Below are 21,291 nucleotides of genomic sequence, written 5' to 3'. Positions count from 1 at the left end.
TATATTTATGCCATCCAATAGACGCACTCGTTACAATTTGATTTTATGAAAAGATATCATTGGCTGATGTGGCAGGATCAACATGGCGCATCGCGTATGATCACAGATGACAACATAACAGAGGGTCTCGGGTACATTGTATTGAAGTGTGCAATATAACACATAGATATCGGTCGCATTTGAAAATGACGAACTTTACAGAGTGTACGTTTATACTTTGTCTTTATTCCCTAATCACACACGCATTTAGTTCTAGTTTCTACGGAGGTTTCAATACAGACGAAACCGTATTTCGGCTCGAATGGCCGGGCCATCAAACTCTTCGAATGGTAAGTTGAAGTTTTGTTTTACGCCTACGTGTACGTGTACTTATAAGTTATCGTACAAGACAAGACAAGACAAGTACAGCAATAGTTTATCAAACTGAAGTTCTTTTAATACTTCAAATAATTAGTAATTTCTGTAATTTCTCAAACGGTGAGAAGTCAGTCAGTGCGGAAACAGTTGCAAATGAATGAGGGAAGACACCACTGTAAACATATGTAAACTGTAAAGGAAATATTATTCTTCAAGAATGGACGACGTGTTCGTAGGGAAAGACGCTTTGATGAATAAATGAACTATTAAATTTTAGAAAATCGTCTTAAAATTCTGGCTTTCTCGTTTCAATAAAGAGAAGACGTAACAATTATGAAAATCTTCCTCCAGTCACTGTTAAAACATTTTTTAACTGACATGTAAAAATACAATAGGCCATCAACATTTTCATGATCTTGACAATGGAAACAAAGCGAATTGATCAGACCGGATTAAATCTTTGTATTTATACTTTGATTCTGTTGCTAGCCCTTTTTCAACATTTGTGAAAATAAAACAATAACAAGTTAACAAGTATCTACATGTATTACCCCCACCCCACCCACATATTGAACAGATATTACCATGATAAACATAAAGAAAAATTCAAAATTTTGCAAGTTTAGTAATTTGCAATTTTTGACGAATCTTTTAAGTATTTTTTTTCCAAGTAATGTCAAAAGTTTAGCCATGTAGCAAGTGTAAGTATGCATGAGGCAATGAAATTGATTATATCAGAATATACAATATGTTTATTCATGTACATAGGTATCTATCCAGTACTGCATATTGTAGTTTTGTGGACATTTGAACCAGAGTATCTGTATCTCTGCCATACATGGAGGAGACAGAATAATTACAGAGGTGTTAAGTTCTCACACTATAAGTGATAACCTTGTGAAAAAGACACCCCCTGTTTGTATTGTAAAAAAAACAAATGGTGTAAACCACAGTCCACATTACTCTATTGCCTTGGGTCCCATATTTACATCATAGTCTGATACCTTCTCAGTTTAAAACATTTTATTCCATTTTGGACTCATCAATTGTAGAACAAAAATCATTTACACAAGTTCTCTTCTTCCACATTTGATTGAGAAACAGACATGTTTCAAACAAAAATCATTTTATTACTAAATGTAATTGTCATGTTACAACTTCAAGTACATGTATCGTCAGAAACTATTGACCCTCATGGGTTCAAATCACACTCTGGAGAGAGGATTTTTCTGTGACCATCCCAAATGCACAGTGAGTGGTCTACAGGTTCAATGGGTACTATCTCACTCACAAGACAATTACAAATGTGGGGCACTCCTGAAGTAATGATTTGAACAGTTGGGGACAATTACTGCCACGAAGCCCACATGTACTGTACTGTATGCCAGGCCTTGGTGACTCTAAGATAGCTTGTGGACTGACTATCTTAGAGTCACCAAATCCTTACCTTGACAGTTCCACAGTGACATGATGTGGAGTTTTCAACATAGCTCTGTTACATAGTCCTGAATTGTACAATTTATATCACGCCATACTCCAGAACCAAAGTACTGTTCAATGGCACCAATAAGAGTCAATCCACGCAAAAACGTTTTGTTTGTTTTTTGCGCATATGTTCTTGAAGGTATACTACAGTGTAGTAAATAATATACATTTTAGAGTAAGTATTTGTAAAATATATACATTGCCAGTATTTGATTTTAGCAATGAAAGGAGATCAGTTTTTTCATTTTTGGTGTGATGACTTTACAGGAACCTGGTTATCGATCAGAAGAAGTTATAATGAAAACAGCTGACAATGAAGAATATCGCTGTTTATTACCACTGTCAGGTGATGATGAAGGTGAACAAGATGGTGGTCAATACACTGGTCCTACTGCAGAAGAGTTGATGGACCCACTATATAAACAACTAAGCTGTTCATACAGGGTAATTTACAAACAGCAGTAGTAGTGCATAATAGTGAAAGGGTAGTTGAGTGAGATTTGATGCTAAACTGTTAAAATAGTGTTCATATCTTGAAAATATTGAGTAATTTCATTATATACCAGTAGCTCTTTTCTCAGGTGTCTATATTAAGACATAAACATGTACCAGCATTCTCACTGTATTCAATTTGATCAAATTTGTTCTTTAGGACTTGCTGTCAAATTTTGCTATACATCTATATTTGTATTGACATGTACAGATGAACTTGTCTAGTTTGTTGGTATTACTATTAGTGCAGACTTACGCCAAACACATGTGACTGAATGAATGAAAATATTTTTATGATCATCAAATACATAATTAGTAATTATCAACAACTGAATTGTCATTCATATTAAATTGTAAATTGTCTCCTGAAGTATTAAAGAATCAAATGAGGTGATTATTATAATTGAAATGAAACAATAGATTGTATCGTTAATATTTCACATAAATTCACTGTTCACCCTTTCAAGACCCAAATCTCTATCATCATCTAATACACATATATGGGGACTGCAATACGTGTTACCAACTCAATTTTTCGGGATATCTCTAAAAATGTTGTAATCATGTCTTTCAAGTAATAAATGGTAATATACTAGCAGGGTAGAAAAAGAAAAATGACTATTGCAAATTAATAACTGCAAATATGAAAATAAGCCAAGCATATCAATATTGTTCATTTAGTTCTATATATATCTACATCATGTACATTGTATAATGTGAGTTCACACACTCTGGTAATGAATAACATATCATGGTAACACTTTGCAGTCTCCTCTGTGTCACAGGTTTTGCTTATTTCCACAATCAAAAAACAAAAGTAAATATAATTTAGAAATGAATAAATTGAAGTATTTTTCATAAGCAAATTAACCTTTGGAAACTGAAGAGATCTGGAGATCATACTGATTATAGACTGCGACCTCTGGTAACAGCTGGTTATGATCTCACATTGAACACATGATAGAGTTTGCTGTGTTGAGTGGAAAAGAAAAATCTTTATATTGAAAGATAAATTAAAAAAGCATACAGAAATAAAATAGCCTATTTAAAAAAATATTTCTTTATTATTCAGATTGAAGCTTATTGGAATTATGAATTATGTCATGGCAAACATTTACGACAATATCATGAAGAGAAAGAAGCAGGAAAAGTGAGCAAACTTTATTTTATTTTATTTTTTTCTATGAAATGTTATAAATGTATATGTCTGTATTCACTGTTATATCAGATCTAATAATAAAATTGAAGAAGATAATGAATTTTGTATCCACTTACAAAAATTGACACAAGACCTGTGTCCGAAATTATTTTTCAAGATTGCGTATGATCCGTGCATATGCAAGGAGCTATTGAAGAGGATAAAAAAAATGCATAATAAATAATATGTATAGGATTATTTTAAAAAGAAGAAAACGGCATAGTAGCATATTTGATATTTATATTTATTGGTACACATTCACACTCAATTTTGCAAGGACAGAATGTTGATCATAGAAATTACAACATACAGTGGACAGTAAACAAACATTAACAGACGTCACAGTGAACGAAAACAAAGAATATATCGAAGAATTTAGAAAATTAAAAAATGAGCTTCTCACTGTATGAATGAAAACGGTACAATCACTTCATGGACGGTTATCAAGAGGGTACAGTAACTAAAAATAAAGGTATCAAACGATATGGCAGTCTTGTTTGCCCCAGTCACACTGGTGTTGGTTGAATAATGTCTGAGAATGCTCTCCATGGAAAATGTCATGGTTGTTGCATGGCCACCCTTGGAGTAAATTGCCTCATAGTATGGAAATCTTGAAAATAAGGAACCGAACGGTATAGAATTGATTTCTTTGTTAGCTTTTTGGAAATGTTGAAAATATACACAGAGAATTAATCACTTGCTCTCTCTATACACCTGATATTACAATGTATGAAAGCCTATTTATATAACACAATAAATTCACTATCTGTACATTTTAAGACAGTTTAAAATACAGGCTATATTGTCACAAGGTCTCCACATTTTTCTACTACAACTAATAGCTCACAAAGCAACCACGTAGCAGCTCAGTGACTAGTATGCATGCGTGTCCTATACACTATGCAATGTTTTTTTGGTGGTTTTACCCAAGGATGCATTGCGGTGCAATGACTACGCATACACGTTCTATGTACTATGCACATTCTCCATGTGGAGGGCGCTGTCTACAATATCATTGAGAGGCAGCTGATCACAAATGAATCTCTCCTGCATGAGCTTATGGGCATTGCCTAGTTATGATATTATTTTTATGATTAATACTTGTCTTTTTGCTGAACTAGAATACAAAACTTCAAGAATATTTCTTAGGAAAAGTTACTGAATCGGAAGAAGAAAGTACAGATGAAGAAGAAACACCAGAAGAGGTAGGAAGTTAATTTTATTCATTTCTTTTATTCCATACTTTGTGTAAAAAAAATTTGTAAGAGTGAGCAGCAGAGGTACTTGGGTTGGTTTTCATGATGTCGATGTGGCTTCTTTACTCAAACACTAACACAGTAATTTTGTCCAAAAATGACTTTGTGTAGTGTCTTATTTAAAAGTATCTGTTGACTTGAGACTGGAAAAAGACTGTCAAACTACCGAGGTATATATAAACATTTATGACAGAGATATTTTGAAAACCCGTTCAAGAATTTTGTTCAAGACGTACCACTATTAAACAACAGCATGGTATTTTATTGATATTAACTACACAGTAGTACGCTACTGGTGGCGGTATAATATATACATATACAGCATTTGAACCTGTATATAAATCCTGTTTTCACTCGTTTCCACACAATACTCTTCCACCCTGGACAATATGGTCTGAGACCTATCAATGCACACAAGTTACGGAAGTACAATATGTATCTCCTTTCCACCACATGAGTAAACACATCACAGTGTCAGAGTTCACATGTTAAGGTCAAAGTTGAAACCTTTTGTCATCAATAGGTTCCTACTAAGAAGATAGATGGAAGAGATGTTGCATATTATGAAGTCGTAATGGATGGCGGCACTCCATGTGATTTAAAACAGAATCAACCTAGGAAAACCAGAGTATTGTACATATGTGACCCTGGAAGTAAACATGACATTTACAGTTTAGATGAAATTAGCACCTGTGAATATGAAATTATAGTACTCACTCCAAATTTGTGTTCAAATCCAGTATACAAGTAAGTTATTATCAATATAACCTGAATGTTACTCATGTTGTCTGTCTGTTTCATAAAAAGCCATGTAGCTGAGTCAGTCTTGTGAAAAATATAAATATAAAATGTGTCATGCATCACTAAAGTCTGTGCAGAAAAAGGCAAGCTGAAAACAGTATGAGCAATGATCAATAAGTGTGCCCTTTGTCACCATTATGCATTGTTATTTCAGATTGAAAGAAACTGCAATAAATGAAATACAGTGCCAACCCATATCTGGTTCTCCCAGTAAACCTAAAGGCTTGCTGGCTTTAGAATCAGAGGGTAGTAAGGCTCAGTTTTCGTCTCACAATTTGAAGGTATGTATTATGATAAGACAGTAATAGTGTGGTTTGATAAAGGGCTGTGATAAGATAATCAGGTTTGGTGATGTGCCATCTGATCCTAGCTTTCCAAAATAATCAAGTATACATACCAAATAGATATGATTATCATTTCATCATGTATTTTTATAGATACGTCACTTTTCATATTCTGATCTTTTACTTTAATTTGAAATCAGTGTTTCAGCAGATGTTACATTATATTTGCATAGATATTAAACATGTCAATTTTTAGTGAAATGCAACATGTGGGATAATCGCAGCAAGATGATCATAGAAAATATGCTTATTTTCATAAATCTGTTGAATGGTTCAGTAAAGTCCTTTATTAACTTCTGTAATCTTGTATCTAGGGAATCTAGATATGAAATACTTCATTTGATTATGTATTCTGATATTCATAAAAATAAATATGCTTGTTTCTTGATTTTATACTATAAATAATGTATGAGGAATATTCTAGTTGCATTATTACATTTGGTTTTCTTGTTACAGTCAATAAGTCATATTCCTGTTACCAAAGTTCTGTCCATTTTGCATGTAAGGATTGCAAAAGGCAGCCCAGGCTATAGTTTGGTCATAACTACAGATCACATGGTAGTGCATGACACCATAAAAATGCATAAAGGAACTGTGTGTTCTGAAAAGAGTATTACAATAGTGGTTAGCATGTTTTCATTAATGGTAGTCACTAATAAAACTGTACAGCTTGAAAAAACACAGAAATGATTGGTAACTTTACATCCGCTGTCGTCGTTATGCTACAATACTTAACTATATTGACCCTCACTGCAAGCCCGAAACAGCACTCCTAGAGGCCAAACCAGGAAATCTCACTGCCAGCCCCAAACAGCACTCCTAGTGGTCAAACCATGAAATCTCACTGCCGCCCCCGAACAGCACTCCTAGTGGCCAAACCAGGAAATCTCATTGATCCGAAATATGGCGTATTGCATTTCATTGCATTTAAGTTGATAATGAAATCTGAACAGTTCTATAGTCATAGTTCATCATTAAACAAGGAATTATAATTTTAAAGAACATTACAGATGTCAGTTTTTGTCATGCACAGCTTCAAATGAAATGTTCTTCCTGGTATATTTAGTACAACCAAGCTTCTCACCGTGGATACCAGTGGAAACCACAATGCATAAAACATTGTTGTATATGGTATGTTTCAGTTAAATATGTAAGAGGGTGGTGGCATTGCTTTCACTGAGTGAAAAGCAAAACTGATCACAAAACACATTTTTTTATATTTTTATTTTTATTTTCATTTCTACACAGCCTCCAAAGAAAAGTGTAAAAGACAGTCCTATCCAGCAACCTAAAGAACAACCAGTAGCCGACTTTGCTGACAAACAGTTACTAAGAGATTTCCTTGCTGGAGAATACTGTTTGTATGGAGTAAGTATAACATTACCATAGAGTAGTAAATTGTACTGAATAGCCATTGTAATCAGATGATGCTGGTACATGTATATTGATGATACCATATGAGGGCATGGGCATGGACAGAGGACAGAGTGAATTCAGAATCCTAGTAAAGGATACAGTTTTATGGTAATTTTTGATAGACTTAATTCTAGGCTTTGATAGTAACTTACATTATTAACAGTAATATACAGTGTGTATATGATACAAGACTTTCAAGACTTTATTACCAGCTGACGAGTATATATGTACTAAAGACACTTTTAGTTCCCATACAAACAAATCTGTAATACCATCGATTTTAACATCTCTCTTTTTTTCTGCTATGCTTGTAATTCTTTGTTTTCATACTGTAGGGACAAGGATGGTGGAAATATGAGTTTTGTTATGGAAAGTATGCTAGACAATATCATGTGGTAAGATAATCTTTGGTCTAATTAATGGTGACAACAATAAGTTTACATTCATAATAATATGATTAATACAGGAGTCACAAGTTATACACCATTCCAAACATTTTACAGCATTTCAACACATGAGGGCATCCTTCAAGAACCATTCTTAGCAACCCCAGCTAGAATATAATTGTGTGATTAAGTAGTACAAGATTATCGGTCACAGTGTCTTTGGCATTTGATGACTCAACATTATTACTTCATTAACAACATAATTATTTTCTGTAAAGTGTTTTAATTGAAACCTAATCAACATATCACAACTAAGACTTGTGTTATTTCAATTGTAAATGTGATTTGATATTCCTCATTGTGTAAGCAACCATTCTAAAGACCAAATGACTTCTGTAATTTAAAAAAAAATCGTAATCTGATTTTTCATAGGAGAAAACAGGCAGAACAGAGATTAAACTAGGATCCTGGAATGAACAGGAACACAGAGAATGGTTTAGAAAATTCAAGAAAACAAAGGGTCAGAAGTAAGTACTGTAACTCTACCTAAAAATATGCTGTGCAAAGAAATGTTTACAGTGAACATGCAATATTTATCTGAATTTCCCAGGTGTTTTACAAGGGTTCTAAACCCAAATTCTGGTTCAGTGTATGAAAAAATGTGTACATTTTATCAAATTTCACCCCTCTGTTACTGGTGTTCCTAAATGTTATCAAATACACTGCCAACGTGGATAATTGATATGTGAGAATATTTTGATGTATCTTAGTTTTCAGAAGTACTTCTGCATCATTACACCTTTATGATGCCACGTAATGATGTTATCCAGCAACCAGTGTGATGTTGTGACTACTATGTATATGGATAATAATGTTGACATTTCCAGTAAATAAATGGTAAAATTACATTTAATTCTTAGATGGGAAGCAGTTACCTTACATGAATCTGTTCTCTCTCTCTTTGTTTTTAGAAGTGTATATTTATTTTATGGTCATGGCGATGTTTGTGATTTAACAGGCAAAGAACGTCAAGTCCAAGTCAAACTCAAGTGTAAAGAGTCTCAGGCTCCACATTCTGTTAGCATTTATCTTGTTGAACCAACAACCTGTGAATACATTCTAGGGGTAAGTGTCATATAATTCAAAAAATAAGTGAATTTCAAGTAAATGGATGTATTTACACTTTTAGTAAACTGTGGTGCAAAGTAAACAGGTGTCTAGTAGGTGTGTAACTTATTATTTTGAAATGAGTAATTTTGAGTAATTATGCTGACTAAAAAAAGAAAACATCCGTGTGAATGCCATTGAATGTGATTTTAACATATTTTACAACTGCAAAAAATGAGTACAAAACGGCTGTAAACATTCAACAAGGCGTCACAGTTTTGACATACAAAAGCTAAATCACATACACTGTCAGTATCTATAGTTTTCACAGACATAATCATTTGTATTCATATCAAAGTAGACCAACAGATTTGTTCTTGATGGCACTACAAGTGTGTGTAACATATGATTGAAGGAGTGTCCATAATAATGAATCTTTCAGTCTAGTATCAAATGAGTTGATAAGTTCTATTCTAACACTAAGTACACTTACTATGTTTTCTGCCCTACTGTCTTCTTTCAGGTTGAATCACCATTGATATGTGCTTTGTTGAAGACTGCTGATGATGATGGAATTCTTCATCCAATCATAGAGTAGAGATATCTACAGCCTTTACTGTAGTGCCATACCACAACCAGCTGGATTTAGTATACTCTAGTTTTATGGACCATGTGAAAGTCAACAATACAAAGTTGATGTATGCTAGGTGATCTGACACTACACCTAACCTAACACTTTAGTATGATTAAAATTGTATAACTGGTTCACCAAACTACGGTCTTGCTTTAATCTTCTAATATCTAATTATCTTTTGTATCAAACGGCATTATGACTGAAATATGCAATCCAAACTTTGAAGTACATTGTATTCTGATAAGTCAATGATAGAATCAATGAGGTTTCAAAATGTTACCAACCATATTATGGAAGGACCTACACTAGAGGTTGAAGAATTTTGAATGTAGTAATAGTATGAAAAGAACTTATGACTCGATGAGTGTGTCCATTGATTGCAGTCAAATAATGTTTTAATGAAAACAAAGAGAATTTACTACTCTCTAACATACCATACAACAGCACTCCCCTGCAAGATCAATTTTACTTTTGTTTTTGTAAGTTATCACGTATGTCTGTATTCTCTTGAAGCACACCCTCTAGCAGTCCTATATAAATGTACAAGAAATCTCTGTTTTGTAAACGCTTCACTTCTAGTTACCATTAACCCAGAGTTTAGGATATATCATGACTATCACATTGTGTATGAAATGACTAGTATCATACCAAGTAACTGTAGTGTATTAGTAGCTATACTCAATATAGATATCATGATGTATGAAAGCAAAACATATAGTCAAAGGTTACTCATCGTTCTTTAACTCTATATCATGTATGTCACAACATCTTTCATATAACATGAGGAAATCAATTTGTTTTAAAGTTCTAATCCGGTTCAGGTGCTTTTTATTCTGTATGTTCATATTTGTCTATGCAAATAATTCATAAATACCCACTGTCCATCTCCCTGTTAAAATAGAGAGAATAAATTGAAATTTATTATTTTGTTTATGGTCACAAAACTACATGAAGTCTGTAATATAATTGATTTTAACTTTTATGCACACATAGCATTTCTAAATTAGGTATTGAATTTTCATTTAATACAGTACTTTGTACCACAAGTGTTACACTGTTGACTGCAAGACACTTAAAATGCTGGCTCTGCTTCATACTGTGGATTCATCTAAATGACAACATGGAAGCTTTAACAGTGATGTTACTATAACTCCAAACTTACTATTGTGCATAGTATGTTTCACTGTAATAGTACATTTACTGTGCATGGTATGTGATATACAGACAAGATAGAGTTCTGTATACAGAAACCTTGTAAGACCTCTGCTGGTTATGGCAAGTTTTAGTACACCATTCCACCAGTCGTCGCATCACATGGTGGCCAGTGACTGCTGCATACATTACGCACATATTATTTATGATGGAAAAATTGCTGTATTTTTTAATTTAATTTCTAAATATGTCATGTTATTATATAATACTATGTATGTTTATCATGGAAGCACTATGATTCATACACAAGTTCTCTTCTTACACTTATGATTGAGAAACACATGTTTTGAACAAATCACTTCTTCAGTGTCTAACTGGATCTGACAGAATGATCCAAATTTGCTGGAGGTGTTGAGTAACCAGAGATGTGAAAAGGTTAGCTTCAATATATGTAAATTCAGGTGTGAAAGTACTTGTCAGTTTATGTACATCTAACTGTCCATCTTCTTTCACATCTGAATGTACATATATTGAAGCTAACCTTTTCACAACACTTCCAGCAAATTTGGATCATTGTGTCAAATCATGATCCAGTTAGACACTAAAGAAGGACAAGTGATTTGTTCAGAACATGTCTGTTTTTCAATCAAAAGTGGAAGAAGAGAAGTTGTGTATGCATGGATGATATTATATAGTTTAAATTATGTTTTAATTTGTATATCTGTACATGGTAGAGGTTGTATATCATTACTAATTTATCCATTCTATGGACAACACTTAACTGCAGAAGTAGTTACAATGTATTCTATGGACAACACTTAACTGCAGAAGTAGTTACAATGTATTCTATGGACAACACTTAACTGCAGAAGTAGTTACAATGTATTCTGGAACAGTGCTACCATTCCTTTACAATCAGATCAAATTCAATTTATATCATTGTTTATTAGAAGTTCCTGATAAAAGTGTCGTTTCCATGCAAAGAAACAGGAGATAGTCTACTAGTGGCTGGTGAAAATAAACAGTGATGAACGAAATCATTTATCACATTATGTCCATAAATCATTTATTAAAAACAAAATACTTCAAATTGTCCTTTGATTTAACCTGTTTCATTTATCATAATTTTTTGTCTGTATTGTCCATGTATTCCTTTTCCTGTCAAGAAAAATGTAATGTAGTTCTTTTTGAAATTGTAAAACATTTTTCAAAAGTGTCCTACTGAAAGATATACAAGATGCACCTCAATACTGTCCTCAACAAAGACATTTGCAGTGTCAAAGGTCAATATCTACACATTCTTGCCATTAGGATTGCAATAAATTTATTTATTTTATTGATCGTAATGTTACTGACTGCTGCTTGCTTGTAATCATGTATGACAGACTGGATGAGTAGTGTAATGTTTAGTAGAGTTACACTACTAGTATAGGATTCACTAGTATAACTAGTATGACAAGTGTAGGTGTGGCATACTTGAGATACTGTATTTGCACAAGGACTTGCAGTGTTCTCTGCAGTCACATTTTATGAGTGAAAGTGCAGCAGAAAACACTGCAAGCATGAGTGCAAATACCCTTGAGTACCCACACTGGCACATAAGTGGCACAGGGTTCTGTTATCATTACATGTTTATCCAAAACAGCAAATTTCTGTAAATATGATACTTCCATGTACAATGAACCTCATTTGCACATGCAGGTATGCAATAATGTTTTCAATATTGCACTGTAGTCCAAATACCATTAGTATGTGTGTGTGTGTGTGTGTGTGTACAGGTGAAAGTAATCTCTAATACATGTAATAATGTATAGCATAGGCATGACCAAATGTGTGTGACAGTAAACAACTTACTATGATATTCTCCAGCGATGTTACTTTTAGTACCTAGTTGTGAAATTGTTAAAGGGAAAATGATTAATCAGCAATTTGCAAATTTTAAAATCAAACTTGAGCAGTTCTGACACAGTACTTGTAAATCTACATGACATTGTTAACTGACTACATGTTTGTACATACAGAGATGACACAAGACAGAAATTTATTTCTCATATTTTCTTGGCCACTTTATTGGATATTCATAACATCTATAGCCATCACAAAAATGATAAATTCTATACTCACTTCTTAAAAAAAATGATACATCTGCTTTGACAATGTTATAAGTCATTTACATACGGTATATAGCATGCACCCTGAGACAGAGGCTACACCACAGCCTGCTATGTTTCAAAATAACTTACGTCACTTGGATCATACAGAGTAAAACAAATCTCACAAGAATTCTAAAGACTGTATATTAACCATGTCTTTAAGCAAATTCATTGCAAAAAGCAATGAACAGGAGAATATATAGTTGGAGTGGGAATTATGAAGTTTACTGGGGTTTTGGAAGTTATATGGGTAAATTATTAAAACCGCAACCTTATCAAGTTCTTAACTAATTATTTACATATGGACAATTTTTGGTTCATTCATTGATTCAAAATTAAACTCTGTGCAATTTGTTGGGAATGTCTTAAATTTATCAATAATATAGTATTTGATGAATGTGCAGTCATAATAACATTACATGACTTTCCTGAATGTGATTAGCTTTAAAGATTGTTGATTTTGACAATTTCTCATGATAATCTAATTTCTATCACCATTTCACCATCAAAACTTCTTGACTGTTACAAGTCGGAAATAAGACTTGTCAACACTATCGCAGAGAAAACACCAAGGCTCAGGAAACAATACAATCTTTCTAAAATACTTGATGAATAAAATACTTGGGACAAAATAACAGTGACATTATAAGAGAGATAGATGTTGAAATAAATCCCATCTTCTAATTTGCTGCTTGTAAAGTTCAGTCCTGCACAAGTCAATGAGACTTCAATGGTACAATTATATACAACACTTTGGTCACAAGAGGGCGCCAAACATTGGTAACATACTTAGTAGTTTTCATTCTGACTCCTGCTACATTCTATATGTTACAGTTCTACCACCTACTGCCTTTGAACAAACAACACTTTGTAAAACTTTCTACAACTAAAAGAAATATTACAGTTTATGTAGCTTAAAATACATGGTGAATGAATGATATCTGATACTTATGGTTGGTTGTATTAGTCCTGAATGTGAAACTTTCTTCAAAGCTAGCCATAACAAATACAAATCATACATAAAGTTTGCCTTCACTTTGGAATAACGCATATTTAGCCATCAATGACAATGTGTAAATACAAAGCAGATCACATGCATGCATAGTTTTCACTCTCTGGGAGTCACAGAAGTACAAATCAATGGAAACCACAAAGTTATCAAAATCTACCCACACTGTCACCGTGTATATAGGTTGAACAGAGCTTACATTGCACATGTTGTTGAGAAGGCTGAGCTGCTCTGTGTACCTAGTACAGAACATCAATATGCAAATTATCACCATGGTAACATAAGTCAATCAAAGGATGACCTTCACATTTAGTTCAGATCAATACATCAAATATATATATATATATACAGTCTCTTCAAATATTGCCAGTATTCATCACAGAAATGAAAGCTGCACCAAATTATTCTGCACAAATTGCCATGGTAACATATTCATAATTTAAAATATCTACTGGATCAAGCAGTTAAAATCAGGTAAAGGGTCATGAACAAACAGTACCGACATTGACACCAGTCATCAGGGAAACCAACGCTTCACCAGTTTTATCTATGCAAATAAACACCATGACAACCGGGGTAAATCAAGGGTCAAGTCCACTTGCAGCTTGGATGAGGTCATTATGGATCAGACACATGTACAATTTGTTTACCGATATTTCCCCCTTTCATCATGGAAATAAATGCTGCAGCAGTCTGTTCTATGCCTTCTGCTATTGTTTCTGGAAACTGAAATACAGTGTAGATAAATGAATTAGAACTGTGTTAAGTAGAAACAGGATTATAGTCATTATAAAATCTTGCAGACATAAAAATACACTTCTTATTCGGAAGTCACATAAAAATAAATTCATAATACATTCTAAAAGAAATGTTTTATGAACACAAGTCAGAGTTGATATTTGGCAGCTGAGCTGACCTGGACTATGTCAGTTCTCTCAAAGACATAAAATATAATGGATATCATAAACCCAGAAACAAAACGTCGTCTGGCTCAACAAAAATCTCATTAACAAAGCTACATTCTATCGGCTGGCGCCATGGCTAGACAAAAATCTTACCAACAGCATTTCGTTAATTGTCTGGCGTGACAAACATCTTTACCACTATTGTTACACTTTCTTTGCATGAGCTACTGTTATCTTAGTAGATCAATGCCAAATTCATATGTCCCTGCCTGGTAAACTTAAGGTCTGGCGCATTCTTTGATATTTTTGAGACAGTCAATTGACTAAAATGTATCAATTGTAGTTCAGTTCTTGTTGTGCCAGACGATAACATGTGGAAATATTAATTAGATTTTTGTCGAGCCAGACGAGAACATTTACAACATTAAAGAGATATTTTGTCTGGCCCTACAAAAACTGTGGCAATGTTAGTGAGATTTTTGTCGAATCAGGCGACGTTTTGTTTCAGGGTTTGTGATTTCCGTTGTAATAAATATTTTAGGTGGACAAAGAGACAATCAATGATTTTGATATCTTTAGAAATCAATCAATCAATCAATCAATCAATCAATCAAGAAAGAGTGAAAATTGTTGATTGAGTAACTGGATCACTTGACTTTCTATAGGTATCTTATAAACCATAAAGATGGTGAAAAGAATAAACTGGGAGTTAAACTTATAAAAAACATTTCAATGGAAAATTGGGAGTGTTCTTCTCAACAACATACTTACCTTGAGTTTACCTGCTTGCACCCACTTTGCTAACTGAATGAGTGACTCTGGGAATTTTTCCCTGTAATTGAGAACCAGGTACCTATCTCTGGTAATGTTGTTTTGATTGATGTAGTCCAGTACATCTTGTTGCATTGGTGGTGGGTATGGTAAATCTTTGTTATAATCAGCAATCTGACCACATAATATAATATGTGAATTCACTTTCATCTAAGTAAATTGACAACAATGACAAAAATCAGACAAAGAATGTACAAGCTCCATAAATAGTACATTCCTTAAACTGGTTTAAAGTTAAACAGTACTGGTAGTATCTCATAGACCAGTGTTGAAAAAGCCCGGACAACAAGTAATATATAATATATACATGTATAGAGTTCCCATTTTGTTTTGCTGTCCATTTCATCTTGGTTTTTCAAGTTCAGATGTACAATACACATGGAAAACCTTATTTTCCTACGGACAATGTTGTTCCTTTATAACGCAAGTTTCTTTCGGTAGCCATTCTCTTCATGGTGCATATATCTTCAGAATTTTGTGCTATAGAAATGATTAACAAGCTGAGGATAGTTTCATTCATGGGTTGAAAGTTTTAAAGGACTGTTCCTTTCATGAATTAATGGTATGCATGCAGATACTTTCTTTGTGTAAATGTGTCTAGTAAACTGAAAATGCTAAATGAAGTTGAGAGCACTGTTGAAACAATGGGGAAGGGTCGGAAAGGAATATAACTAATAATAACATTTTGGAATTGTTAGGAAATAAATCCCAATATTCTTCCAAAACTCTCTAAACCAACAACCTCCTATACAATTCCACACAGCGGAAATACTGAATGTACTAATATAATAATAATGACTTAACTCACCTGTTTTATAACTGTATTACTAACATCACCACCAACATTGTCAAAATAAATATCTACTCCATTTGGACAAATTTGTTGTAATCTTTCTTGGACATTGTCTGTTTTGTAATTAATTGAATCATTAAAACCCAAGTGTTCTGTAATATATTTACATTTTTCACTACTGCCACAAATGCCAATAACATTTGTACATCCTTCAAGTCTGGCAATCTGAAATAGAAGTTTAATTGGTATATAAATCATTATCAAATTATCATTCAAATTAATGTACATACAAAAATTTTATGTTAAGTTAAATTCTAATGTAAAGTTAAACACTAGAAGGCTGCCCCCCCCCCTTTTTTTTATCAATAGCCATATTCACCTGTCCTGCCAAAGATCCACAAGCTCCAGCAGCACCACTAACAACCATCGTTTGATTGGTTCCTGGTGTCACATGACCCTTTTCTCTGACCCCAAGCAGAGCTGTGAGTCCAGGGATACCTAGAACTCCTAGTACTAATGAGTAGTGGTCTCCAACCAATGACTTCTCAATCTGATGAAGTAATTACAAGAAAGTTCAGTTGTCACTCAAATTATTGGGTTACTCACTTTAATCCTTGGAAAACTTACAGAGTAGGTTTAGTACGATACATGGTTAATTGTTCAATGCATATGTGTGAGTTCATGTATGTCAGTGTGTGTGTGTGTGTGTGTGTGTGTGTGTGTGTGTGTGTGTGTGTATGCATGCACGCACGTGTGTGTGCCAGCATGTATGTCAGGGTGTGTTCTATGTATGTAAGAGTGTGTGTGTGTGTGTGTGTGTGTGTGTGTGTGTGTGTGTGTGTGTGTGTGTGTGTGTGTGTGTGTGTGTGAAATGTATCAACTTTATTCCATTTATCATATATTTATATCACTGACTGACCACACTTTATTAAAAAGCCATATCATACTGGGTCAATCCCTCAAAGTTGATATCACAATCACTGATCACGCATATAGAAATAGATATTTCTCACTTTTTGTGATTGCATTTATAAACAAAGAAGCTTAACATATGTCAGGGTTATTATTTCCCACCATGCAACTCCATAAAATTTTAGACTATATATTTCACATGAAGTAAACACTTACTTTTGTTAACCTATCTTTAGGTAAATTTTGATACAGTAACCATGGCCACATGAAATTCTCCATGGTAACAACATCTCCTGGTGACAGATCTGAATAGTGACTTTCAACTATTACCCCTACACCACCTCCTTCAGCTGGCACACCTAGCTGCCATGGTGATACATATGTCACACCTGTCTTCTCATTCATTCGACACCGCTAAAATATCAAAATTATATATTGAAAGATTACAGTCAAAGTGTGTCAAACTGTCACTAAAAATATCAAAATGATATTTTATTACAGTTAAACTGTCCAACTATGAAAAGGAATACTATTATCTGTGAATATTGGTCTCAAGCTGTTGATACTTTGACATGATTTTTAAAATATTAACACCCCATCAGTTTGAACTTTGACCTTTGAACTTTCAATGACCCAGACCTGCCATCTACTCAGTAACAGCGAAGTAATCTGGACATTTATTTTAATTAGATGTTAATGATAGCTATATTGCACAAAGTACAAAAATAAAATATCTCTTTGCCTTCCCTTCTACATATTATTATTCAAGTGTTTTACATTTTGTACATTGTAAAATGACAATATATATACAAGCATGTGGGTAAGGCAATACAATTTTGATAAGAACATAACATAACATAACATAACATAACATAACATAACATAACATTATCAATTCAAATATAGAAAATGAATATTGTCACAACTCAATGCACCCGAGTGTTGTAAAAACCACAATATCTGTGTTGTTCAGAAGGGTAAACTGAACAAGACCCCAGCTCTTACTTATTATACCTGGTTAATTTATCAAGCCCAGCTAGAGCTGACCAGGTTTAAACTCAGATTGCAGTTGCAGACCAATGAGTGAACCACTCTCACTGTCACTAACAACCCACTAAGAATGCACATATCCAAAATTCAAATTTACCATTAAGGTTTTTATAATACATGTACATACAGAATCTATATGCATATCTGATATTGTGTCCAATGTCCTCAAGCCACTTGACCTTATACCACATTATCAGGATTGACATTTGGAGTGCTAGATCATGCAGGATTGAAATATCATCATTCACCATATAAGGAGAGACCTGTAGACCATTCACTATATATGGGCACTGCCCATTAAAATACTTACCATTTAAGGATGACTTTTGAACCGCTTATCATAAGAGAATTAAAATTTAAAGCACTCCCAACTGAAGGGTCATTACTTTTGAACCACTACTACTAAACAAGAGTGCCGACTTGAAACTACTTACCATATAAGGATCTACTGAAAGACACACTGTTTTCACTAATACATGATTGACAGGTATAGATGTTGGGTATGGACATTCCTCCACTGCAAAGTTATCTTCAGAAGGTTCATTGTCAGTCCCTGCAGTGATAAATTTTAATTGTCAGCCAATGCAACATAGACAAGAGAAGTGATTTACATGTCTGATTGCAGCAAGAAAACAATTAGGGCACAATTACATTCAGCTGGTGACTTGCTGTGAGAAAATGACTTGTTTCAATTGAAGCGCATTAAATATAATTTAGAGTAATTTGGTTTTATCAACTCATTAAGTATATCACTTTTGTAAAGAGAAAATAACCAAATCAATAAAATGAACTGATGATACTATGCTGAAAAATAGGATGAAAAATTGAACACTGAAAAATTGTGGCAAAATAACCCAACCTGATAGCGAGATATACTTGCTGTGATGTTGAGGGTGTTTTCTGCTGTTTTTCTGCTTTTTGTCGATAAAAGAAAGAAACCCTCAAAATCACAGGAAATGCTACAATTATTGCAGCTAGATGATCCTGATACTAGTAGATCATTCGAAGCATGCGTTTGATTAAAGATTAGTGTGTTTTTTTTTTAATGCAGTATTACAGGTCAACAAAAATGGCTGATTCGCCTTGGAATTTGGTGCTGTTCGAATAACAAGATATTGCAAGTCGGTACTGAGCTGAAGGGCTACAACCTAGGTCAGTATAGAATCCGCACTGTTATATGTTAAATTTGAACTTTACAATAATTTGACACATAATCTTCTACACTAACGAGTACACCTTGACAAAGCAGGCCCCAATTGGATGACTCACTCAACTCGTGCAAAAATATCACCTGTCTCTTCCTAATGTACAAAACATGCTACATCCTGAAGCAGCAGACGACATTTGCATGCTTCACAGGCGTTCCCAGGCACTGTGTACACCTTGCATAACATCAATCTGTCGCACCATCATAGGGCAACCAACAATATTTCGAGTAACTGTTGTACGTACCTGGACGCTCACGTAGAATCACCTGCTTATTGACTGCCATTTTGTTTTATCGTCGTCTATAGCGATCTACCGAGTCGAGTCTGTCACCGTACAGACGAGACGATGGAGTAGGAGTGTCCCTGTTTATCAGATAACCCGGAAGTTTAATTATAGTTATATTTAGCTAGGGGTACGGTAGGCATGACGGGTTGATAGAGCGCCACCAACGGTAGTGGTCATAGATACTATACTCATGATCTTGCATTAATACTCTTCCAAACTAACCAGAATCTTGAAGGTATTACAATTTACATGTAGTAGAACATTTTATAAATGAAATTGCACCTGTTTAAAATACACTACAAATTGAATTTTAGCATAAAATTATCACCATTTGGCCATATTTGATAACAGCATATTAAAATATCACATATACATAATTATGAAGTCTTTGATGCTATGCTTAAAATAGGTAAAGACTTACGACTGTGACTGAAATACACACTACATATTTCACACTAATTCTTGTTTTGTTATATCAGTGATCTTTTTTGGAACAGGGGGATAATGCCAAACCAACTGAAAGTTATTTTGATTGAAGTTCCCCAAGCAGATGACTTTATGTTAACAGTGAAACAAAATGGCCAAGACCCACATAATGTTTTGCTTCAATTTTTTACTTTATTTACTACATATCATCAATGTGATGTTTTCCTGCTGTTCTACATGACTCAGAATATTTCTATGATGCAAAAAAGTTCAGTCAAAAAGACAGTACTGTTAGGCAAATCATACATATGGCAAGCACTGTGATTTTTCAAAATACAAAACCTCCTACATTATGTTTGTACAATGAAACAAAAACACAACAAACACTTTAAAGTTGAGTAACATATGATGGCATTTGCTGTACAAAATCTTTTTATCATTTTTGCTTGCTGTACGACAAAATCTTACAATTTTCACTTGTTGAACAAGAAAAGCTTATGATGACAATTGTTGTACACACATATTTCACAATGGTACTTGTTATACATCAATAGCTCTGTTAACCTGAAAGATCAATCATTGTTTCTGTATAGGGAGTGGTTACATAAGATGACCAACTACTGGATCTTTCAGACTATAATTCCGTGGGATCTTACCAATGTTTTGAGTGATGAGAGAATGATTGTCACTATCACACATCTTCCTTTAATTAAGTCACAAACCAACCAACCAAACAACCAAATAACCATCAGTGACTCAGTCAGGGATGCATGATCAAACCCCATTTTTAAATTACTCTAAACCACCAAGTCATGCCATGTAGTGGCATATAATATCAAATGAAAGGACATTTCTAATGAACTCCTCAAATTCAGGATAACATGTTTAGTCTGTAAGGAACGCTGTGTTGGAGTACCATCTTGCATCTGCCTTACCCCTCTCAAAAGACAGTTGAGGGCGGAACTACTCAAAGTATCTTACTGTCTACTTCATTCAAATCTTAGAGTGGCAAACAGAATATGAATCGTCCATGTGGTGAAGAGAACTCTAAAGGTTGATCACTAATCGTATGGATTCTATGCACACAGCG

General features: G+C 33.9%; 2 protein-coding genes across 2 annotated transcripts; one reads left to right on the top strand and one right to left on the bottom strand.

Moving 5' to 3' along the window:
- Positions 1 to 75: 75 nt before the first annotated feature.
- Positions 76 to 11,940, top strand: LOC144449778 (endoplasmic reticulum lectin 1-like). Its single transcript, XM_078140355.1, has 11 exons — positions 76 to 329; positions 2,110 to 2,286; positions 3,407 to 3,484; positions 4,654 to 4,737; positions 5,312 to 5,535; positions 5,744 to 5,870; positions 7,182 to 7,301; positions 7,685 to 7,744; positions 8,168 to 8,262; positions 8,707 to 8,860; positions 9,366 to 11,940. The coding sequence occupies exons 1-11, from the start codon at positions 186 to 188 to the stop codon at positions 9,438 to 9,440; spliced, it is 1,338 nt and encodes a 445-aa protein (XP_077996481.1). The 5' UTR covers positions 76 to 185; the 3' UTR covers positions 9,441 to 11,940.
- Positions 11,941 to 13,917: 1,977 nt separating this feature from the next.
- LOC144453311 (prostaglandin reductase 2-like) lies at positions 13,918 to 19,848 on the bottom strand. The gene is made up of 7 exons (XM_078144567.1): positions 19,734 to 19,848; positions 18,716 to 18,834; positions 17,448 to 17,645; positions 16,699 to 16,869; positions 16,335 to 16,544; positions 15,467 to 15,676; positions 13,918 to 14,516 (listed from the first exon to the last, which is right to left on the bottom strand). The coding sequence occupies exons 1-7, from the start codon at positions 19,771 to 19,773 to the stop codon at positions 14,409 to 14,411; spliced, it is 1,056 nt and encodes a 351-aa protein (XP_078000693.1). The 5' UTR covers positions 19,774 to 19,848; the 3' UTR covers positions 13,918 to 14,408.
- Positions 19,849 to 21,291: the final 1,443 nt, after the last annotated feature.

This window comes from Glandiceps talaboti, chromosome 2 (genome assembly GCF_964340395.1).
Source record: "Glandiceps talaboti chromosome 2, keGlaTala1.1, whole genome shotgun sequence".
NCBI classification, from domain to species: Eukaryota; Metazoa; Hemichordata; class Enteropneusta; family Spengelidae; genus Glandiceps; species Glandiceps talaboti.
Note: the sequence above shows the minus strand (reverse complement) of the source record. Positions and strands in the feature narration are given on the sequence as shown.